The 25,215-nt window shown below is 50.0% G+C and overlaps 1 protein-coding gene across 1 annotated transcript in view; it reads left to right on the plus strand.

Annotated features, from left to right (window-relative positions):
- adcy5 (adenylate cyclase 5) overlaps nt 1-25,215 on the plus strand; it is a 494,269-nt gene that overhangs the window by 431,147 nt on the left and 37,907 nt on the right. The window contains exons 13-15 of the mRNA XM_072468291.1: nt 7,252-7,368; nt 10,725-10,889; nt 13,335-13,510. Coding sequence (XP_072324392.1) covers nt 7,252-7,368; nt 10,725-10,889; nt 13,335-13,510 — 458 coding nt within the window. The remainder of the gene's footprint in view (nt 1-7,251; nt 7,369-10,724; nt 10,890-13,334; nt 13,511-25,215) is intronic.

Below are 25,215 nucleotides of genomic sequence, written 5' to 3' on the forward strand. Positions count from 1 at the left end.
ACAACCCGCTGTGGGGGTCCAGAGGTTTTCCCCTATTTTCAAGCCCCCCGCCCCAAACCCCCTAACAGCACCCCCTCCCTTCTAGGACCCCCATCCATCACCCATCCACCCTGCCGGAGGCCCCTACTTAACTGCCCTGCACTCCCCCACCCTCATTTCATGGGTATGACCCTCCCCTCACCCCCGGCCCTTAGTAGTGCCACTCTGGCACCAAGGCATTGCTCCTGCTGCTTGGCAGTGCCATCTGAGCACCATGGCAGTGCCAAGGTACTCGGGTTCCAGGGGAGGGTCAGGGAACCACCCTGCCAGGTGGCCAGGGAGACCCCTCGGGTGCCATTCCACGTGGTCCACGTTTGTGTGGACGAGCACCGATCGACGGAGATAAGGAGGGAGCGAAGCCATGAAGGGATTGGGAAAACAAGGATGAGAATTTAAAAAATACACGTTGCTTAATCAGGAACCAAGGTAGTTTTGGAAGATCTCAAGTTTGCGCAGGGCTGAACGTGAGAGGCTGTCCAGAAATGTGTTGATAGTCTAGTTCCGCATGACGCCAACCCCTTCACTGGACAGAACCATCCGCTTAGCTACACTCTCCCTTCTCCTTCCCCACCCCTCTGCTTTTAAGTGTTTATCCGATTCCCTTTTGAGTGGTACTGTCGAATCTGCTTCCCTTCCCACCTCGCAGCGCATTCCAGATGACGATAACAATGGAAAATTTCTGATTTCCTGTGCTCAGTGGGACGCTAAGGTGGCTAGTTCTGAATGCAGAACTCGTTATGCAGCATGAGTAAACCTGGAAGATTGGCTGAGGCCCACCGAGCACAACAAGAACAGTTGCAGCTCATGTTGCCAACTCTTGTTGGACTGCTGCTGGAGGTCCCACTGCGCCAGCCACTGCCTCCAAGTGTCCCGCTCCACACTCGAAGAGACGTTTTCAGCCATCTCCAATATCTTGTGCTATTAATCAATGAAGGTGTTCAAAGAAAATGATTTGAAAAGCACAATTTATTTCAATGTCCTGATGCAGAGGTTAATCCTTAACTCCTGGGGCTCTTGAGGGCTGGCAACCCTGATTGCTTTGCCATCTAATTGCATCTTTTCATGTACGGTTAAACTTCAAGTAGCTTCGCCAACATGAAGAACTTGGAGCCAAAGGCGAGGTGAGTGCAGGTTCTTCACCAAAGAGTATTGCAAAGAGTCTTAACCAGTGATGGTGCGAACGGCCTCGTACCAATCAGAGCGATGACCAGCTCCAGAGGTAAGTTTCATTATTGAATAATAAAAATATTTCCAAAAACAAAAGTTTCAGGATTCAACTAAACCAGTCTTGACTTTATCTATCATTAACGATCACCACTCATCGGCATTCATATCTGATACCAGATTAAGCAGCTCTCAATTGGGATTATTGTCGAATAAAATACAGGAACTCCAAACTGTAGCCTCAGAGTGTGACACTTCTTGACGCTGTGTAAGAAGGTTATGGGCTCAAGTAACACCCTGGCTGACACTTTACTGCTTGCGCTGGGGGAATGCTGCGTTGTCAGAGCTGCCGCAAATCTGGAGCCCCGCCAGCCCTCTTGGTTCAAACAACCCCGAGGATTAAGAGTTGAGGTTGAGGATGGGCTGGATTCCCTGTTCCCCCCAGCCGTGTGTTTCTCGACGGCGTGCCATTCGCTGGCGGCGGGAGTCTCACGTCCCACCACTTGTCAATGGGATTTCCCATTGGAGCCACCCCACGCCGCCGGGGAACCGTGGGTGGGGGTGCACTGCCGGCGGGGAATGAGAATTCCAACGGTCGGAGAAATCCGGCAGATGTCTCCAGTTTGGTTTATGTGATAGATTCTAAAATTGTTCACTGCAGCCGCTCCAAATGATCCCAATGTGGAGGGCAGGGAGAAACAGGAGGATATTTATTTGGCTACGTATATTTTGGATGAGAAGTTAAACACAGGCCCCCTCTCCAGAGAATGTTAACAATCCCAGGGTCTATTCGGAAGATAAGGAGCAAAGTTCTCTCCGGTGACCTGACCAACATTGATCCCCAAACCAGCATCACAGAGTGATCTGGTCATTATCACATCGCCCTTTGTGGAACTTTCTGGAGCACAGTTTTTGCTGCTGTCTTCACTAGATCACGTAAAGTAAAGTCGTCATAGTTCCAGGTGACCTTAGCCTGCCTTCCCCTTTGAGGAGGAGAACTTGACTGAGGATCACCTCACCTCAGGCAAGGTTCGGCAGGGGCGGGAGGTCCTTCATGAATAACCTCAGCCAGTACGGGGATGAAACCCACACTGTTGGCGTCGCTCCGCATCGCAAACCAGCCGTCTAGCCAACCGAGCTAAACCAGCCCCCCGCCTAGGTGATGACTGCACTTCAAAAATGCGCAATTGGTTATGGCCGTCATCCTCTGAGATCTCTGCGCTCCTCCAATTCTGGCCTCATGCACGTACCCGGTTTTTATCGCACCGCCATTGACGGCCATGCCTTCAGCTGACTGGGCCCTAAGCTCCGGAATTCCCTCCTTAAACCTCGCCACCTCTCTTTCCACGTCTAAGACCCCCCTTAAAATCTGCGTGATTGACCGTGATTTTGACCATTGCCCGAATATCACTTCGAGTGGCTCAATGTTAAATGTTGTTTTGTAACACTCCTGTTAGATGCCTTATTTGGGTCGTGTTTTTTTTCCTCCTTCCATGGAATGTGCATGTCGCTGGTTCAGCCAGCATTTATTTCCCATCCCCAATTGTCCTTGAACTGAGTGTCTCGCTCGGCCACTTCAGAGGTAAGTTAAGAGTCAACCACATTGTTGTGGGTCTGGAGTCGCAAGACGGGGTTAGGGTGGCAGGTTTCCTTCCCGAAAGGACATTAGTGAACCAGATGGGATTTTTATGGCAATCGATGATTGTTTCATGGTCACCATTACTGAGACTAACCTTCAATTGCAGATTTTGAAATGAAAAATGAAATGAAATTTTATTCTATGAGTTTAAATTCCACCAGTTGAACCTATGTCCCCAGAGCATTGGCGTGGGCCTTCTGGATTCCTAGTCCAGTCCCAATGTCGCTGTGCCACTGTCATAATGTTAATGATGTTATAAATGCAAGATACTTGGTACTACAGGACTTGAATTTTGCTGAAAAGATGGACAAGTTGCCGAAGCTGGGCTAAAGATGGACAAGTTGCCAAAGCTTTTCATCTTGCACTCATATGAACATAAGAACTAGGAGCAGGAGTAGGCCATCTGGCCCCTCAAGCCTGCTCCACCATTCAATGAGATCATGGCTGATCTTTTTTGGACTCAGCTCCACTTTCCGGCCCGAACACAATAACCCTTAATCCCTTTATTCTTCAAAAAACTATCTATCTTTATCTTAAAAACATTTAATGAAGGAGCCTCTAATGCTTCACTGGGCAAGGAATTCCATAGATTCACAACCCTTTGGGTGAAGAAGTTCCTCCTAAGCTCAGTCCTAAATCTACTTCCCCCTATTTTGAGGCTATGCCCCCTAGTTCTGCTTTCACCCGCTAGTGGAAATAACCTGTCCGCATTTATCCTATCTATTCCCTTCATAATTTTATATGTTTCTATAAGATCCCCCCGGATTCTTCTAAATTCCAACGAGTACAGTCCCAGTCTCCTCAACCTCTCCTCGTAATCCAACGCCTTCAGCTCTGGGATTAACCTAGTGAATCTCCTCTGCACACCCTCCAGTGCCAGTACATCCTTTCTCAGACCAAAACTGAACACAATACTCCAGGTGTGGCCTCACTAACATCTTATACAATTGCAGCAGAACCTCCCGAGTCTTAATCTCCATCCCTCTAGCAATGAAGGACAAAATTCCATTTGCCTTCTCAATCACCTGTTGCACCTGTAAACCAACGTTTTGCGACTCATGCACTAGCACACTCAGGTCTCTCTGCACAGCAGCATGTTTTCATATTTTATCATTTAAAGAATAATCTCTTTTGCTATTATTCCTACCAAAATGGATATCCTCACATTTGTCAACATTGTATTCTATCTGCCAGACCCGAGCCCATTCACTTAACCTATCCAAATCCCTCTGCAGACTTCCAGTATCCTCTGCACTTTTTGCTTTACCACTCAACTTAGTGTCGACTGCAAACTTGGACACATTGCACTTGGTCCCCAACTCTAAATCGTCAATGTAAATTGTGAACAATTGTGGGCCCAACACTGATCCCTGAGGGACACCACTAGCTACTGATTGCCAACCAGAGAAACACCCGTTAATCCCCACTCTTTGCTTTCTATTAATTAACCAATCCTCTATCCATGCTACTACTTTACCCTTAATGCCATGCATCTTTATCTTATGCAGCAACCTTTTGTGTGGCACCTTGTCAAAATCTTTCTGGAAATCCAGATATACCACATCCATTGGCTCCCCATTATCTACCGCACTGGTAATGCCCTCAAAAAATTCCACTAAATTAGTTAGGCACGACCTGCCCTTTATGAACCCATGCTGCGTCTGTCCAATGGGCCAATTTGCATCCAGATTCCTCGCTATTTCTTCCTTGATGATAGATTCCAGCATCTTCCCTACTACCGAAGTTAAGCTAACTGGCCTATAATTACCCGCTTTCTACCTCCCTCCTTTTTTAAACAGTGGTGTCACATTTGCTAATTTCCAATCCGAAATCACCAATCACTCACCAGGACAAACACAAGAATGCCAAATTACAAATGATTGCGGCAATTTCTACTCAAGGTAAAAAAGGGTGATTGGTTGGCAAGTCAACTCCGATTAGCCAAGGCATTGACTTGGAGAAGGCAAGGGGGAGCTATAGGCTCCCGAAGCTCATAATTCAAGAAAGGTGTAAGGCTCGAACATGTTCCTTTTGTTTGCAGAACGTGGGCTCTGTGTAGGAGTGTCTGTCGCTTCTAGCAACTATACATAGAAACATAGAACAGTACAGCACAGTACAGGCCCTTCAGCCCACGATGTTGTGCCGACCATTTATCCTAATCTAAGATCAACCTAACCTACACCCCTTCAATTTACTGCTGTCCATGTGCCTGTCTAAGAGTCGCTTAAATGTCCCTAATGACTGACTCCACCACCTCTGCTGGCAGTGCATTCCACACACCCACCACTGTGTAAAGAACCGACCTCTGACATCTCCCCGATACCTTCCTCCAATCACCTTAAAATTATGTCCCCTCGTGACAGCCATTTCCACGCTGGGGAAAAGTCTCTGGCTATCCACTCTATCCATGCCTCTCAGCACCTTGTACACCTCTATCAAGTCACCTCTCTGCCTTCTTTGCTCCAGTGAGAAAAGCCCTAGCTCCCTCGACCTTTCTTCATAAGACATGCCCTCCAGGCCAGGCAGCACCCTGGTAAATCTCCTTTACACCCTCTCCAAAGCATCCACATCCTTCCTATAATGAGGCGACCAGAACTGGACACAATGTTCCAAGTGTGGTCTAACTAGGGTTTTATAAAGCTGCAGCAAAACCTTGCGGCTCTTAAACTCAATCCCCCTGTTAAAGAAAGCCAACACACCATACGCCTTCTTAACAACCCTATCAACCTGGGTGGCAACTTTGAGGGATCCATGTACGTGGACCCCAAGATCCCTCTGTTCCTCCACACTTCCAAGAATCCTGCCTTTAACCCTGTATTCTGCATTCCAATTCGACCTTCCAAAATGAATCACTTCACATTTATCAAGGTTGAACTCCATCTGCCACTTCTCAGCCCAGTTCTGCATCCTGTCAATGTCCTGTTGTATCCTGCAACAACCCTCAACACTATCTACAACTCCCCCAACCTTTGTGTCATCAGCAAACTTACTAACCCGCCATTCCACTTCCTCATCCAAGTCATTTATAAAAACCACAAAGAGCAGAGGTCCCAGAACAGATCCTCGCGGGACACCACTGGTCACCGACCTCCAGGCGGAATACTTTCCATCCACTACATTCGCTGTCTTCTTTCGGCCAGCCAAGTATAAATGTTACGAATTCGACTGATTATCTTAAATCGGTTGTTGTGTAGCGATTAGCGCACTCAGGAGTACATAGAACATACAGTGCAGAAGGGGGCCATTCGGCCCATCGAGGCTGCACCGACCCACTTAAGCCCTCACTTCCACCCTATCCCCGTAACCCAATAACCCCTCCTAACCTTTTTTGGTCACTAAGGACAATTTATCATGGCCAATCCACCTAATCTGCACGTCTTTGGACTGTGGGAGGAAACCGGAGCACCCGGAGGAAACCCATGGAGACACTGGGAGAACGTGCAGACTCCGCACAGACAGTGACCCAAGCCGGGAATCGAACCTGGGACCCTGGCGCTGTGAAGCCACAGTGCTAGCCACTTGTGCTACCGTGCTGCCCCAAATGTTCAGCAAGTGCTGCCCAATTACATCTAACAGGTGACATTTTGTTTTGGGGTTGTTTCCGGGTCTTGCAGCGATTTCTATAGCATTGAAGATGGTTCCAGTTTATCCTTTACCCTGACAAATACCACGGGTGTGCACTTCACCGTCTGATTTCGGCCAGGGACGTGTTAAAGAATTAAACTAACTGTCCGCTTTTACTGAAAATTCTTCCCGACCTCCTCCCTTTGCCAATTAACTTTTTCAGACCTTGTCTTAAAAGCTGTGTTTTTTTTTACAGACAGTCTCTCCCCACCTGCAGTGAATTACATTAGTGCTGATCCATTGCAGGCAATTTCCAGTCTGGTGCCTATTATCATACCGAGTGCCTTTGGTTGTCAGAGTTGACAGAGCGCACAGCTAGACCACTGACTTGTTTACCTCACACTCACATCAGTGTAAAGTTCTCTGAATTTGTTCACTACACTGTCTCAGGCATGTTGGGGTGAACAGAAAGGGGTAAACCAGCTTTCGGAAATAGGGGCCCAAGGAGGCCATTCAGCCCCTCAGGCCTGTTCTGCACCATTCAGTTAGACTGGGGCTGATCTGAATCTCGAGACCTCAGACTCACTGGAAAGTGGTGAAGTGAAATTCCACAACAAGTCAGGAGGTGGGAGAATATTCCGCGAGGGACACATGGAGAGTGCCAGAGTGTGGCTCCCCAGGGAATGTGTTTACGCTGGTCCTGGTGAGAGATTGGCAGCTGTTGCTGCTGAACTGAAATGAGTTTCCATTGACTGATTCCCTCACCTTGTCAAACACGGTCGGGTGGGGATGGTTTTGGACCTCCACCTTCAGCAATTGAAATCTCCATCCTTCTTTGCCCCCAGCTCTTCCCCCGCCCGCTGCAGCACTTGTCAAAGAAGATCGTCCAATCGAAGCTAAACAGCACGATCGTTGGGGTGTTCACCATCTCTCTGGTGTTCCTGTCTGCTTTTGTCAACATGGTAGGTGGACACGGCTGTGAGGGGAGCGCATGTTTTACAGCAGGTTACTCCCATTAAAAACAGAGGTAGCCCATAGCCCGGTCCGGGAAAACTCAGTGTACCAAAGGCACTTGGTGCTACACACAGGATAACACAAGAGTACAGAGTGTGTTACACACAGGATAACACAGTACAGAGTGTGTTAGACACAGGATAACACAGTACAGAGTGTGTTAGACACAGGATAACACAGTACAGAATGTGTTAGACACAGAATAACACCGTACAGAGTGTGTTAGACACAGGATAACACAGTACAGAGTGTGTTAGACACAGGAGAGCACAGAGTACAGAGTGTGTTAGACACAGGATAACACAGTACAGAATGTGTTAGACACAGAATAACACAGTACAGAGTGTGTTAGACACAGGATAACACAGAGTACAGAGTGTGTTAGACACAGGATAACACAGTACAGAGTGTGTTAGACACAGGATAACACAGTACAGAATGTGTTAGACACAGAATAACACAGTACAGAGTGTGTTAGACACAGGATAACACAGTACAGAGTGTGTTAGACACAGGAGAGCACAGAGTACAGAGTGTGTTAGACACAGGATAACACAGTACAGAATGTGTTAGACGCAGAATAACACAGTACAGAGTGTGTTAGACACAGGATAACACAGAGTACAGAGTGTGTTAGACACAGGATAACACAGTAGAGTGTGTTAGACACAGGATAACACAGTACAGAGTGTGTTAGACACAGGATAACACAGTACAGAATGTGTTAGACACAGGATAACACAGTACAGAGTGTGTTACACACAGGAGAGCACAGAGTACAGAGTGTGTTACACACAGGATAACACAGTACAGAATGTGTTAGACACAGAGTAGCACAGTACAGAGTGTGTTAGACACAGGATAACACCGAGTACAGAGTGTGTTACACACAGGATAACACAGTACAGAGTGTGTTAGACACAGGTATAACAGAGTACGGAACGTGTTAGACACAGGATAACACAGAGTACAGAGTGTGTTAGACACAGGTATAACAGAGTACGGAACGTGTTAGACACAGGATAAGAATATGGAGAGTGTTAAGACACCGACCAGATAGCTCAAAGGACATAATTAGTTTGACCGGGATACCACAAATACTATTCCTGTTGCATTGCAAATGGGACTCTGCTTCAAAACTCTTCATTAGTTGTAATACACTTGGGACTATCTTGAGGCAATAAGAGATGTTGAATATGTATCAGTCTTTCATGTGCAGTCGCTTAACTTCTCTTTACGAAGAGTGAGTGCTGTAAGGACTCAGAATACCAGGCATGGAGTAATAATAGGGAGTAAAATTAGCAGACAACAGAAAGAATACAATTACTCAGCCCCCCTGGGGTTGTGAAGGACTGTACTTCAACCGATATTAATTCAGACTTCTCTTATTGTCGGGTTCATTAATTCCTCTCAGTCACCCCCACCTCCTGCCCCGTGTTACTGGTTTAATCCCGACTGATCTGATTCCCGTTCCCTGGTATTGTCTGGGTCAATGACCTCTCCCAGCATTCTGTGATTTTGAGGGCATCTCTCCTGATGTTATTGGTGTTCCCTCATGTCGGGCACTTTAATTTCTCCCAGCTAGGAGCCTGTGTTATTTATGCGGGGAAATGTATTGCACAGAAGGAGGCTACTTATTTGCGTGCCTGCGCTGGCTTTTTGAAGGAGCTAGCCAATTAGTCCGACTCACTCCTGCCAACATGGCCCTGTGTATATTTGTTTCATACATTGATCTAAATTCCTTTTGAAAGTTATTATTGAACCTTCTTCAGGCAGTGCGTTCCCGATCACAACTCTCTGTGAAAATAAATTTCTCCTCTTCTCCTGCAGTGGTTGGTTTGCCTTAAATCTGCCACATACGTAGACTCAAACCAACCTCTCTTATGAACTCACCCATGGGGGTAAGTTTCACCTTTCAAACCAGGTGGTAAACAGGTGATAACCAACGGGAAGCCAGTTTACACCTTTCCCGATCTCCTTCTCCAATAGGGTGAGGTGTGGCAGCAACGCGCCTTGCCATCAAACGGCCACATCCCAAGAATGACTTAAAAATGAGGAATGTCGTATCTGGTCTCCATGCCTCGGACACCAGAGTCCATCCTCTTGATCCCCCCTCAAGGCTCCTGCTGCGTGTGTCGGTGTGGAAGTTAGTTGAGGACCAGGATCGATCTTACCACAGCTTGACAATCAAACCCATACTCAAATGTTTCCAGTTTGTAGTGATCTCTGTATATCAATACACATGATCAATAAATGTAGAAGTAGTACAGTCAATTCAACACTAGATGTCTCACTATCAGATGGTATAAGAAAGACTTTCCCGCTCTTTCTGAGAGCGTGTGCTTCAGGAGAATGAACAGACAAGACAGATTAGCTAGAGAGAGAGAGAAGTTATAAGTTATTTCATTGTTACATTGTACAGTTAGTTAGTTATCTTTACTGTATTTTATTTCTTTTACTAGTTGATAAATGAGTACAAAGGACTTACAAATATTATTTGTATTACTCATTAAATTAGTTCATCTTCACAAGAAGATTATTGTTTATTTCATCAACTTGGGTGGTTCAAAGAGTAATATATATATTTCGTAAGGTAATATAACCAGCTGAGAGGCTGGTTTAGCACAGGGCTAAATCGCTGGCTTTGAAAGCAGACCAAGGCAGGCCATCAGCATGGTTCAATTCCCGTAACAGCCTCCCCAAACAGGCGCCGGAATGTGGCGACTAGGGGCTTTTCACAGTAACTTCATTTAAAGCCTACTGGTGACAATAAGCGATTTTCACTTCAGGGCAGCACGGTAGCATTGTGGATAGCACAATTGCGTCACAGCTCCAGGGTCCCAGGTTCGATTCCGGCTTGGGTCACTGTCTGTGCGGAGTCTGCACGCCCTCCCCGTGTGTGCGTGGGTTTCCTCCGGGTGCTCCGGTTTCCTCCCACAGTCCAAAGATGTGCAGGTTAGGTGGATTGGCCATGATAAATTGCCCTTAGTGTCCAAAATTGCCCTTCGTGTTGGGTGGGGTTACTGGGTTATGGGGATAGGGTGGAGGTGTTGACCTTGGATAGGGTGCAGACTCGATGGGCCGAATGGCCTCCTTCTGCACTGTAAATTCTATGATAAACACAGCTCACGGATGGAAGACAGCTACTTGAGTTTGGCAGCGTAGGGCCCAGTGTTGCCTGGGGAAACTGTACCCCGACAGAGAAATGAGAGAGAGTGGGCAAGGGGGAGAGAAAATGCAGGCACAACTCGAGGTGGATTGATGAAGTAACCTTACGATGCTTTGCTCTGTTCCTTCACTCCAGTTTGTGTGCAGCAACCAGGATTTGCGCGTCTGTTTGGCTGAGGAATACAACACAAAGCCAGGCAACGTCAATGCCTGTCACATTGCCAACTCCAACGCCAATTACAGCCTGGACCTGGAGACAGGACTCTGTGGGGGAGAGCGACCCAACTGTAACTTCCCTGAGGTACCTTGTAGCCTGATTTGGAGGTCACCCAATCGAAGCTTATCCAGTCAATCCCAGTACTCCACCAATCTTTCCCAACAGTAATGTTTTCCATTTCAAGCATTTATCCTGTCCTCTTTTAAAATTTACAAATGTATCTGCGTTCACCACCTTTGTACGCGGTTCGTCACAGATCAACTTTCTCCGTAGAAACATTTATCCAAACTCCCACCGCCCCACGAGTTCTTTTGCTGATTGCCTTTAATCTCTTTCGGCTAAGACCCTCCTGCCGGTAAAAATTGTTTCTCCATTTTATTCTATCAAAACCCTTCGAGAGCTTGGCCTTCCCTGCCTTGGGGGAAGAACAATCCCTCCCCCATTCTCCACATGTTTACTTAGTTCATCTTATTGAATGCCAAAGCAGGTTTGAGGGGCGTACAATTGCTCCCAATTTGTAAGTTCATTTTTGCCCTGGTACCATTCTTCCTCCCCATCCTCTCTGAAGCCTTGACATCCTTTCTGTGGTGTGGCACCAAGAGTTGGACACAATCCTCGAGCTGAGGCTTACCAGAGGTGTGGTGCTCGGCTGGTGGGAGATGATGGAAAGCCAAGCAGAGTCCCGTGAGAGTTAAGTCTAAATACTGACGGGAACGGGGGGGGGGGCAAATTGGGGGATGGGAGAAGCAGAGGGAGGTCGCGCCACTTAAACAGATTTACCACTCAACTTAAAGTAATTCATATGGGCATAAGTAACTGGCCGGAGTCGTTTGGAGCCTGGGTTTCCAGCTCTTCTTCCTTCTCTCCATGAAGATCTGGTGCTCCAGACTCACGTCCAGCCCTTATTCTTAACTCCAGCCTGCTGATCTGATTGTAAACTTAGCTCCACATTCCATAGAATCGGCCACAGCACACTCGGGCCATCGGGTCTACACTGACCATCTGAAAGAACAACCCACCTAGGCCCACTCCCCCACCCTATTACCGCAGCCCCACCTAGCCTGCGCATCTGTTTAGCACAGGGCTAAATCGCTGGCTTTGAAAGCAGGCCAAGGCAGGCCAGCAGCACGGTTCAATTCCCGTAACAGCCTCCCCGAACAGGCGCCGGAATGTGGCGACTAGGGGCTTTTCACAGTAACTTCATTTGAAGCCTACTTGTGACAATAAGCGATTTAAATTTTCATTCATTTCAGCTCCGGACACTAAAGGGCAATTTTAGCCTGACCAATCCAGGTCACCTGCACATCTTTGGACTGTGGGAGGAAACCTACGCAGACACGGGGAGAGAGTGCAAACTCCGCACAGACAGTCTCCCAACGCCGGAATTGAACCCGGGTCCCTGGTGCTGTGAGGCTGCAGTGCTAACCACTGTGGCACCCCAATAACCTTTCACTCCCTCACTTAGCAAGAATCTATCTAGCATCGTCAGCCCTCTGGGGTGGCAGATTCCACAGATTTACCATCCTCAATGATTCAAATCTTCCTCATCTCAATGCGAAACGGTCTTCGAGATTTTAGCTCCCTCTCGGTTCCAAACATCTCGACTGAGATTAGCAAATGGACACCTCTTGCTTCCGTTTGCCACACAGATGATGCTGAAATTTCTAAATTCCAACTTGAAGAGAAAGATTTGATCAGATTAACTGGCCGGAGGGGTTTGGAGCCTGGGTTTCCAGCTCTTCTTCCTTCTCTCCATGAAGAACTGGTGCTCCAGCCCCACGTCCAGCCGTTATTCTGAGATGTGTTCCTCTGGTTCTAGAGCCCCCAACTACCCACTCCACCCCGCAACCCCCACAGACCCCCCCCCCCCCACCAGTCAGAGGAAACATTATTCATTCATATACCCCGTCACGCCCTGTAAGTGGTTTGTATGTTTTAATGAGATCACTGCTCATTCTGCCTAATTGTAGAGAATAGAGGACCCAGCCTCCTCGATCTCTCCTCATGGGACAATCCTGCCGTCGCAGGAATCCCCCCCCCCCTCCCCCCCCCCCCCTCTCTGCAGAGTATATCCTCCCTTGGGTAAGGAGACCAAAACTGAAGATCACAATCGGATCAGCCATGATGTTATCGAATGGTGAAGGTGGCTCGATGGGCCGAATGGCCCTACACTGGCTCCTATTTGTTATGATTAATCAATGTCGGGGCAGTGGGAAGCCGGATTCGGAGGAATCGGGTTGGGATTGATGTCCTCTCCTGGCTGTATTTACCTCAGTGACCCTTTGTGGAACTCGATCTGTTTTGACGTCATGAAGTGTGACATCAAGAGACATAACATCATTTTAATTACTAGTATTGCTGGTGCTGGGGAGGAGGGGGACGGGGTCTATCGCCCCCTAGCCTTAACACAATCTTGGGTGGTAATGGTACAACTCTGGCATGTAAGTGAGCAACGAGTGAAAATACTCCCCTCTTTGTCCAAGGAGATCTATTCTAATGAATCCCTTTGTCTCTCTTACCTTTGGACAGTACTTCACCTATTGCGTGCTGTTGAGCCTCCTAGCCTGTGCCGTGTTCCTCCAGATCAGCAGCATTGGAAAACTGGTCCTCATGCTGCTCATTGAGTTGGTTTACATCATAATGATGGAGGTGCCCGGGGCTATCCTTTTCGACAATGCGGATCTACTAGTCACCGCTAACAGTCTGTAAGTATCCATTTCCAAACCCTCTCCTATGTTTGGTTATGCGGTACCCCAGTCAATTCAAGACAAGTTGATGACACTGTCTCAAAGGAAGCTGATTGTACCCGTGACTTTATGCATTCACTCATTGATTTTACAAACAAGGAGGTTACAGTAAATCTTCATGAAATACTGGTTAGGTTTCAGCAAGCTGTCCAATTTTTGGACGCTGCGCTGTAAAAACACAGGAGAAGGAGGCGATAGAAACATGGAAACTAGGGCTGTTCGGCCCTTCGAGCCACCATTTAATTTGATCATGACTGATCCTTCAGATCATTCAGCCCCTCGAGCCCCAGTTACGTCACACCAATCAGATTATGGCGATTATGTATCTTTAAGCAGGATAGGGCGGCACGGTGGCGCAGTGGTTAGCACTACTGCCTCACGGCACCAAGGACCCAGGTCGGATCCCGGCCCCGGGTCACTGTCCGTGTGGAGTTTGCGCGTTCTCCCTGTGTCTGCGTGGGTCTCACCCCCACAACCCAAAGATGTGCAGGGTAGGTGGATTGGCCACGCTAAATTGCTCCTTAATAGGAAAAAAAAATTGCCTATTTTTTTACAGAGGTCTGCCAGGAACCCATCGGGTCCCGGCGCCTTCCCCGCCTGCATGGAGCTGATGCTCTCCATGACTTCTCCCAGTTCTATTGGTGCTTCCAGCTTCCTCTGTCTATCATCCACTACGACTGGCATGTCCAGTCCGTTGAGGAACCGTTTCATCCCCGAGTCCCCGCCGGGGGGCGCGGAGATGTACAGTCCCTGGTAGAAGGCCTCAAACTCTTGGTTGACCTTTTTTTGGTTCAGCTACTAGTCTACCTCTGCTATCCATCTCCCTCGTGGCTGCCTGCTTTCTCAGCTGGTGAGCCAACAGGCGGCTCGCCTTCTCTCCGTGTTCGTAGAAGGTCCCCCGTGTTTGGCAGAGTTGGTGCATTATCTTCCTGGTGGATAGCAGGTTAAAGTCCATTTGTAGCTTTGTCCTGTCTTCCAGAAGCTCTACGGTTGGGGCTTCGGAGTGTTTTCTGTCGACCTCCAGGATCGAGTCAATCAGTTGTTGCCTGGCCACCCTCCCTTCCCAATCTCAACCACCTTGTAGGGTATAATCTCTCCCCTAATCGCTGCCTTCCGTGCCTCCCAGAACGTGGAAGGTGAGACTTCCCCTTTCTGGTTGTTCGTGATGTACTTGCCTATGGTCTGTGGTGTTTTCTGGCAGAAGACCTTGTCGGCCAGGAGGTCCATATCCAGCCTCCATGCGGGGCATTGGGCCTGTCTCCAACCTCACATCCATGTAGTGTGGAGCATGGTCGGAGATGACTATCGTGGAGTATTCCGCTCTGACTATTTCTGGAAGCACCGATTTCCCCACTGCGAAGAAGTCGATTCGGGTTTGTATCTTGTGCACCAGTGAAAAAAACACGAATTCCTTCTCACCGGAGTGTCGGAAATGCCACTGGTCCACTGGCCCCATCTGCTCCAGAATGCTCCCAATTCCTTGGCCATGCGTGTCTTTTTCCCCATCCTGGGGATTGATCAGCCCGCCAGTGGGATCTGTGCACAGTTAACAGTTAAAGTCCCCCCGCCCATGATCAGCCGGTGTGTGTCGGTGTTGGGGATTTCCACCATGGTCTTCTTTATGAAATCCGTGTTGTCCCAGTTGGGAGCGAACATGTTTACCAGGACTACCGGTGCCTCATCTATGATGCCGCTGACCGTGATGTAATGTCCCTCTGGATCCATTATTGCCCTTGTCACTGCAAACACCATCCGCTTGCTAATCAGTATGGCTCATGGTAGGCCTGCCGCACCCAGCCCTTCCTTACCCGCAGTCAGTTCCACTCCTTCAGGTGCGTCTCTTGAAGGGAAACTACGCCGGCTTCCAAACTTCTTAAATGGGTGAAGACTCTGGATCTTTTCACTGGGCTGTTAAGTCCCCTGACATTCCAGGTGGGGTTTTTTGTGCCCCCCCCCCCCCCCCTTCCTGCGGGATTACCCATGCTTACCTAGTGGATATGCCCCTGCACGCTGAGGTTTCCCTTTGTTAGGGGGCCGTCCAAAATGGCCGCGATCACCGTTCTCACCAAGAGGTCCGGCCTCGGCGTTCCGGGGTTTCCCTTTGTCCAGGGGTTACCCAACATGGCCGCCAACTGCGTGTCCACCACATGGGTGAGCCCCTGCACTCCGGGGTCTCCCTTTGTTTAGGGACCCTCCAAAGTGCCTGCCTGCGGCGCCATCTTGTTCCCTCAACCTGAACCTTACCTGCTGAAGCCAATCTGAAAACCAATCCTTTCTTATCCTTATAGTTCCCTTGTAACTAATACACATATCAATCCTTTGAAACTACCTTTGTTTTCCTAACAATAGAATGGGAAACCTCATTGACAGTGGCGGGATTGGTAGCTTCGCACCACATCAAAAGAAGCTAAATGCTTCGACTGCCTCCTTTTTACAGCAGAAAGCACTTAATTGCCTTTGATGGGGTGAGAGGCTGTCAATCATAGCGAGAGTGTTTTTAAACATTGTGGTTAGCATCAAAACAGATGCATTCAAGTGCAAAGGGAAACATCAGTGAACAATCCACCAGCAGGGCTGTCTGGAGTACTAAAACTGTCAATCACTGGCAATCACATTAAATGTGTGAAATTGAATGGAAGATCTGAATTTCAAAGGATGTCAAGCGATTTCAAGATCTTTGAACTGTACTGGGCTTCAGAGGACGCCTCTGTGACATGTAACAGCTGCTGCCCTGAATACCTCCGTCTGAGGCAGCGGATGTGAGGAAAGGAAAGTGAAAATGCAGTGATTTTCCAATGGACCGCTTTTAGGCAAGGGTCTCTGATCGGGGAGGGTCTGGTGATGGGTGCCGGGGTGGGGGCCTGCGATGGGCTTTGGCGGGCACCTATGCTGCACATGTTTGCCCCGGGTCCACCGCATTCCCCCCCCCCTTCCCCCCCCCCACCCACCCACCCCAGAATAGTGAGGATTGAGTCGGAAGGTCAGCAAATCGGGTGTAATAATATAAAGGTGGCTGGCGGAACAGAGAGTTATTGCAAGACCATTGGTTTTATTTTTAACTCGTGAGAGCTGGAAGGTATTTATGTTCAAAAACAAAATTGCAAATGTGACAACCAACAAAGACTGAAAGTCCAGATGTGTGTCAGCATCCAGAATGAGTGAAGACAGTTTAATGTGCCAAGTGTCAATACTTTGTGTTGACACGTACCAATAAACCGACTGTGTGTGGCCAACATTCTCTAATTTCCTTCCAGCTGCCTCGCGAGGTGGGAGGATCGTTCCCAAACTGAGTCATCACCTCCATACACTTGTCAAAAACAAAGGTCCCCTCTGCCTCTCCAGTGTCCAGCCTCAGAGTGCTCCCTCAACCAATACTGCCCAGAAACAGCTCGTGACAAGTGCGAAGGATACACTTGAGGAAGGATAGCTGGTCGACTTACTTTTTAAAACGCTTCATTCATTCGCAATGTCCCCAGAGATCAATCTGTTCATAATTAATTGTAAAGGCAGGTAGGGACTGAATGGATAAAGGGGACTTTTATTCAAAGGGCAACCTTCAAAAGGCGATGTGGTGGGCGGGATTCTCCCGTTGGCCAAGACCGGAATCGGGAAACGCGATTGGGCGGAGGATCGTGCGTCAGCCAAAAAGCGTTGCGCGTGCTCCACACTCCAGAGCTTCGACAGTGGTGTCAGTAAACACCTACAGTAAACACCGTTGGCATATCTTTAACAGGCCAGACCCGGTACACTGCGGGGCTCCCGTGATGCTCCGCCTCTGCCAGGCGGAATTACTGACGGCACATTAGGGGCTGGTTTAGCACAGTGGGCTAAACAGCTGGCTTGTAATGCAGAACAAGGCCAGCAGCGCGGGTTCAATTCCCGTACCAGCCTCCCCGAACAGGCGCCGGAATGTGGGGACTAGGGGCTTTTCACAGTAACCTCATTGAAGCCAACTTGTGACAATAAGTGATTTTCCTTTCATAGTGGGATAGCGACCAGGAGATGGCCATGGAACCGGGGAGACCCCCAAGACCGGGGTGTCCGGGCACGGGCCGCCATTGCTGCGGTTTGCGAGGCAGCCATCTTGCGCACCCCGCTGACTACACACCGTGGCCCGGAGTGACACCGGTCGTCGGGGTGCCCCTCCCCACTACCTCCATATACCACACCCCCCACCCCACCAACCCCTTCCTCCCCCAAACCAGGAGCCTCAAGCCAGCGGGTCTTCACGCGGCCCACCCAAGGGGGACACCCACAGTAACCCCAACAAGATGACGCCAGACGGGGGCCGCAGTGCGTACCTCTGACATGGGTAGTGCCAGCCACCAGTACCCCTGCCAGCAGGTGCTGGGGCCAGAGGCCTCAATGGGACCAGGGGTCGTGTGCGGAGGGCAGAGTGCCAGGTAAAGGGCAGAGGAAGATGTGAGGATGGGGGGGGAGGGAGGAGGAGGACATGCGGGGGCAGGGGCTGCAGTGTGGGCCTGGGCCACCGTTGAGCCCGGTGGACCAGGATGGGCACAGGGGTACGCACCATGAGAATATGTCTTCTTTTTACCCCCTGAAGACAATGGACTTCGGAATCCAACCAGGAATGGTGGCCTTCGTCCTGGCCTCCGCAGCCCTGAGGGATTCACTGTGGCTGTACAAGCCGGAAGTGCTTGAGGAGGGCCCTGAAGCAGCGGAGTGCTGCCCCAGAGGAACAGGAGCCAGCCAATGAGGATGGGGAGCCAGCTGCCCAATGGGACGAGGAGGAGGTGGGAAGGAGGCGCCACCTCAGGCATCGTGTGAACCGGCAACGCCTGTCATTCGAAGAGCTGCCGGACCGGGCATGCCATCGAAGTCTCTGGTTGAGCAGGGGGGGCCGTACAACATATCTGCTGGATCATGGCACACCTGGCACTGTGGGGAAAATGGGGGAGGACACCCACTCTCGGTGACCATCAAGTTAACCGTCACCCTGACGTTCCTTCCAGACACCAGGTGGGGATCTGTCAGGAATCACGCAGACCTTGGTACACAGCTGCATCTACGCCATCACGGAGGTCCTATATGCCCGGTCGGCACAATATATCAACTTCAACTGCAAAGACCGAGGCTCCTGCAGTTCTAATGTCTCACTCCCCATACCTGCCTCACCGTGACAACCTCCTGTCCTCCCTGCTGCTGGAACAAATCAGAAAACCAGAGCGGAACTGCCTTCTGGCAAAACCTGCTCAGGTAAATTCTCCTTCCTCGACGTATCGCAGACTCGAGTTAACTCTGAGCCAAGGTTTCTCGAGCCGCTCTTACGGCAGACGGGTTTCTGTTGGATCACACTGGTGTCCATCAGCACCCACATACCGCAACAGATAACCTACCCATTCTTCATTGGGTTTGATTAACTAATCTAATTTACTCAATATTAATTAGTGCCAGGTTTGCAACAGTTCCACCTCCCTCCCTCCTTACCTTATTTTCAAGTCTTTCACTATCCTCCTCACAATAAAGTAAAGAGGTAACGTCACCAGAGTCCCAGGTGGCCATCTCCTGCTTGCCCCTTTGAGGGGCAGAGCTGCCTGGTGGTGATTTACCTGAGAACCCCACACCTCAGGCGAGGGGCAAGTTGAGAGGGCGGGGCCTTCATGAATAACCTCTGCTGGCACGGGGATTGAACCCACGCTGCTGGCCTCGCTCTGCATCACAAACCATCCAACTGAGCTAAAGCGGCCCCCTCCTCCTCACAATGCACCCTCAGCAAGGCCATGAAATCCTTCTGAAGTGTGGTGAGTTCCCAGAATTGGACATGGTATTCCCACTTGGACCGAAGCAGCGGTTAAAGGTTGAAGCTGTGTGGAGGGCAGCCTCACCTGATGGCAGGATCGGAGCCAGCATCCATCAGCAGCCGAAGGACATCAGGCTGCCCGGCAGCAGCAGCCACGCGAGGCAGCGTGAACCCGGTCGCATCGAGTGTTTTGCACAATATCGGCACTGTCACCACTGAAGGCCACGAAGCCAGCTTCCCAGGGGCCCAGTGCTGAGCTTGTCTGCTGTGTTCGGCTCAGTTTCCAGCTCGCTGTCTTTGCCGTGTCCCATTTGCCTGGGAGTCTCTGATTGTTGCTCCTTGTCCGTTTCTGATGTGGTCTCGGCCACCTTACTGAAAGAATTGGTCTGGTCAGAGCGGCCATGGTCTGTACTGTCCAATGGGAGCACATCGCACAGTAAGCTGCGTAGATGCTGAACGTCTCCAGTCTTACACGCGGTGTACAATTCGTTCATCACTCGATAATGCTCATTCTCTGGAAAACACAAGGCTGTTACTGTTATTCCAATGCACTCCGAGCAGACCTCACACACAGCGTCTGTGCCTGAACTCATGCCCCATTCATCCAGCAGCTCAGTTTGCTGACCTACATTACCCAATAATGAAGCAACACCTTAATTTGAAAAATCTTATCTTTTTCTAAAAATTCAATAGCTTCAGCCTATCTCTGTAATCTCGAGCTGATCAAACCTCATATCTACACTCCTCTAAATCCTGCTTCTTGAGCACCCCAATTTAAACAGCTCAGCTGTTTCGCAAACATACAACATAGGAGATGACCATTCAGCCCATTGAAGCTGTTCTACATTCAATAGGATCATTTGCATTAGCTATGAGGAGCGGTTGAATAAACTCGGTTTGTTCTCACTGGAACGAAGGAGGTTGAGGGGCGACCTGATAGAGGTCTACACAATTAGAGACATTCAAGTTAGAATGCAGAGTTCTGGGCCACACCCTTAAAAAGGCTTTTTTTTTGTTTATGGGATTTTTTTTTGAATTGGAACAGTTAAGGGGGAATTCATTAAGGGTTATACATAGATTACCAAAGCTGTGTGGGGTCTTCATGTTTGTAATTGATAAAAATTCTTGCTGTGTGTGTTTATATAAATGTTAACTAATTTCTTAGAATAAAGCTTATTTTGATTAAAGTGTCTAGGAAGACTTGAATTGCACCTGAAGGGTAGGCTCCTGTGCTCATCCAAGCCAAATTCAACATAAAAGGTTATAGGTCAGGTGAACTCCATAACATACTTTGGAGTTTTTAAACCCTGGCTCATTAGAGTTATTTATTTATTTATTATGATCTTCCTGTTTGTTCTTGCTCTTGCGTTGGTTTGTATTTATTGTTCATAAATATAAAACATTACAAATGTGAGGTAATGCATTTTGGAAGGTCTAATGCAGGTAGGGAATATACAGTGAATGGTAGAACCCACAAGAGTATGGCAGTCAGAGAGATCTAGGTGTACAGCTCCACAGGTCACTGAAAGGGGCAACACAGGTGGAGAAGGTAGTCAAGAAGACATACAGCATGCTTGCCTTCGTTGGCCAGGGCATTGAGTATAAAAATTGGCAAGTCATGTTGCAGCTGTATAGAACCTTAGTTGGGCCACACTTGGAGTATAGTGTTCAATTCTGGTCGCCACACTACTAGAAGGATGTGGAGGCTTTAGACGTGCAGAAGAAATTTACCAGGATGTTGCCTGGTATGGAGGGCATTAGCTATGAGGAGAGGTTGAATAAACTTGGTTTGTTCTCACTGGAACGATGGAGGTTGAGGGGTGACCTGATAGAGGTCTACAAAATTATGAGGGGCGTAGACAGAGTGGATAGGCAGAGGCTTTTCCCCAGGGTAGAGGGGTCAATTACTAGGGGGCATAGGTTTAAGGTGCGAGGGGCAGGTTTAGAGGAGATGTACGAGGCAAGTTTTTTACACAGAGGGTAGTGGGTGCCTGGAACCCGCTGCCGGAGGAGGTGGTGGAAGCAGGGACGATAATGACATTTAAGGGGCATCTTGACAAATACATGAATAGGATGGGAATAGAGGGATACGGACCCAGGAAGTGTAGAAGATTGTAGTTCAGTCGGGCATCAGGGTCAGCACGGGCTTGAAGGGCCGAAGGGCCTGTTCCTGTGCTGTACATTTCTTTGTTCTTTGTTCAATGTAGATCGAGCCCACCAGGGTGCCCGCTCAGCGGGGTTCGCCGCCATCGCCGGGATGCCCCAGGTCCAGGGGTAATCCACGGAATGCATGTCCCCCTATGAGCCACAGCCCATGACGGGCCGGTCTTCACAAACCGAAAGGGGTTCCACCCGATGAAAGTGCAGCTGGTGCGTGACCATGAGCTGTGCATCATGCACGTCTGCACCCAAAACCCAAGCAGTGTGCATGATGTCTTCATCCTGGCACACTTGGAGGTTCCTGACACCTTCAAGGCACTCCCCTGGGTGAGAGTTTGGCTCCTGGGCGACGGGGATTACCCATTGCGGTAGTGGCTGATCACGCCTATCCGGAGGCCACGGATCGATGCGTAGACCTGCTACAATGATGCTCATGTTGCAATCAGAGGCGTGATGTCACGGTGCTTCGCTGGGCTCAGATGCGGTTCAGGTGCTTGGACTGCTCTGGAGGGGCCCTCTAGTATTGGGCTAGGAGAGTCTCCCACACCGTGGGGCCTGCTGTGCCCTCCCCAACATCGCGCAGCAGAGAGGCGACGTGCTGGAGGAGGGGGTTGAACGGCAGGTCTCGGCGATGAGGAGGATGCGGAGGAAGAGCAGGGCATGGGGCACAGGCAGGACCTCCGCACAAAAGATGCTCTAATAACCTCCACTAGGGAGCCGAACCAGGGGCATGGGCATCCCATCCCACCCCCTCATCTCCCCCATCCCCCCGCCGGCTGACCACCTAAATCCTGACCACCATTCCAACAACCCCTCTGCAACCCCCGACATGATTCCTACCCGCCGCACTATCGGGTGCGGGCCCTGGGTTGGCAGTAACATGAGATGGAGGATGATGACAACCCGCTCTGCAATGAGCTCTGGTGCTGTGCATCGTTTGATAATGTCTGACTCCTGCCCATGGTAGCACTTTCCAGCGTGCGCCTGGGTGATCCGTGCATGCGAGCTGACCATTCCATCGCACGGTCCCACCGAATCCCTGGGGGTGGTGGAGGTGGGGACGGGTTGTGGGGGGGTTGGGACAGAGAGAGAGGGGGGGGGGGTCTAATGGGGCGATGAGCGGGGTCCAATCTGGGTATCCCCAGCCCGTGTCCACCTCAAACATCCACCAACTCTCTCCCCCCCCCCCCCCCCCCCCCCCCCCACTACCACCCGCTCCCCTTCTGCAGTCAGCCGAGCCCATCCCTCAGACCCGTCTGACTCTGACAGAGCACTGACGCAGGTTGGAACTTTACAGGTATTTATTTTGAAAGTAACAGCTGAACACCCACTATAAATATTTGTGCTGTTACGGGCCAGGGTTTAGAAAACTCCAAAATATATTATGGACTATAACTGTTTGTTGAATTTGGCTGGGATGAGCACAATGGTCTGCTTCTCAGCTGTTATTCAACAAACTTCTCGGGCGCTTTTAATCAAAAAAACAAGCTTTGTTCTAAGAATTTAGTTAACATTTGTACATTTGTAACTTGTATCAATTACAAACACAAAGCCCCCACACAGCGACAGTGATCTATGTATAACCCGTAATGAATTCCCCCTTAACTGTTCCAATTCAATAACAAAATCCAAGTAAAGCCTGACTCCACTTTTCAAAGACGTGGCCCAGCACACGGCACTCTTGCTGGTATAAGACTTGTTATTGATACTCTGTTCCCCTTTCCAAACAGCCGGTTTCAATTCCTTCCAGAAGGCAATAATCTCTTTTAAGTTATCAAGCAGTCTGGAAACAGCTTTTAAAATGAAGATAGAGAGACACTTCTTTCAACCTGTGCTGTTCAAACCAGTCTAAACCTCAAAGCGAAAGTAAAACCCGCAGAGCCACAGCCCAGCTCCACCCACACAATGACATCACTGAAGCCATGTGATAAGACAAAAATGTTTCTTAAAGGTTCACTCCCATGACAGTGCCCTAGGCTATACCCTATCCTATGTGCTGCGCCCATGCCAACTTAAATAGTGTTTGCCTTACGGGCCCTCACGCTACGTCTAGGTGGATCCCCAGGTGGTACATCAGGAGTGCAGGTGGTCTGCTGTGATTCCCGCCCTGTGACCTGGGTCTCCTTTGGCAGCCGTCTTCTGGGGCGACCGGGCCTGAATTGGCCTGGTTGTCGCTCGGGTGTCCCAAGTGGCGTGGTGCCGCCCTGTTCTGCCCGCTGTCGATCGGATGTGCCAGGGACAGGATGGGGTGGAGTCTGAAATGCTGTGGTGATCCGGCACCTCCCCTCCGGGAATCACTGGCATGGACCCCATCACCACCTCCTCCCTCGGATGCCCTCCGGGCTACTCCGTAGGGCAGGGCTGCAACTGGAGCAAACTCCTGGGGCTCCCCCGCCACCTGGCACGCTCTCGTCTCGACCTGGGTCTCTATGCTCGTGTCTGTGGAGCAGAGGACTGGGCCACTCCTTCTGGGACTGTGCCACATCACTCAGTGACTGTGCCACCTCCGTCCGAGACTGGCACTGGTCAGAACAAAGAACAAAGAAAAGTACAACACAGGAACAGGCCCTTCGGCCCTCCAAGCCTGCGCCGACCATGCTGCCTGTCTAAACTAAAATATTCTACACTTCCTGGGTCCGTATCCCTCTATTCCCATCCTATTCATGTATTTGTCAAGATGCCCCTTAAATGTCACTATCGTCCCTGCTTCCACCACCTCCTACGACAGCGAGTTCCAGGCACCCACTACCCTTTGTGTAAAAAAAAACTTACCTTGTACATCTCCTTTAAACCTTGCCCCTCGCACCTTAAACCTATGCCCCCTAGTAATTGACCCCTCCACCCTGAGGAAAAGCCTCTGACTATCCACTCTGTCTATGCCCATCATAATTTTGTAAATCTCTATCAGGTCTCCCCTCAACCTCCATCGTTCCAGTGAGAACAAACCGAGTTTATTCAACCTTTCCTCAAAGCTAATGCCAGCGCCCAGGCAATGATGACAATGCCCTCTGCCATTGACTGGGCCAAGCTCTGGAGTGCCGCTGTTCTGGAGTGTCCAGGGGGCCCTGGTACATAGCTGCCTGAGACAGGGCAGCCCTGGGCACCATCCCTACAGAGTGCCCCAGGCCTTGGACATCTGAGCCATGACCAATACCTTTGCCGCCAAGGCCTCCACTGTGGACGCCACCCGTGTGGTGTTGGCCTAGGTGGCGCGCATGGTCGGCACCACCTCCTGCCCCCGCACGCGGTTTAACTCCTCCAACTGCACCTGCAAGTGCTGGATGGTTGCTGACAGCCCCTCGTGTGTTGCTGACAGCCCCCGGCTCTGTGTCTGCATCTCCATTATCGATGGGACCGTCCTTTCCAGAAGCCCGACTGGACGGCAGCTAGTCCCTGGGGTCGGCCACCCTCCGACGTCCAGCCCCTCAAAGGATCCTGCCTCCACCTGATGCACCACAGCACGTGTGTTGAGGGCACCAGATAGTGTGGGGGACGTGGGGTGGGCGTCGTGCCAGAGGAACATCGCAACTCAGCGGCGCTCACTTGGTTGCCCGATGCTGACCTCCGCATCGGCGACTGCCTTCTCACCGGGCCTACCGACAAGGCTAAGTGCGGCGGACAGATAGTGCACTGTGTTAGGCAGCCAGACGTGGGCAGCACAGGGGGTGGGCAGCTGGTGGCCTTTGTGAGCAGGGCACCCGGCTGTGGCGGGGGGTATGAGTGCTGGCATGTGGTGCAGGGT

Source organism: Scyliorhinus torazame, chromosome 2 (assembly GCF_047496885.1).
Source record: "Scyliorhinus torazame isolate Kashiwa2021f chromosome 2, sScyTor2.1, whole genome shotgun sequence".
Taxonomy (NCBI): domain Eukaryota; kingdom Metazoa; phylum Chordata; class Chondrichthyes; order Carcharhiniformes; family Scyliorhinidae; genus Scyliorhinus; species Scyliorhinus torazame.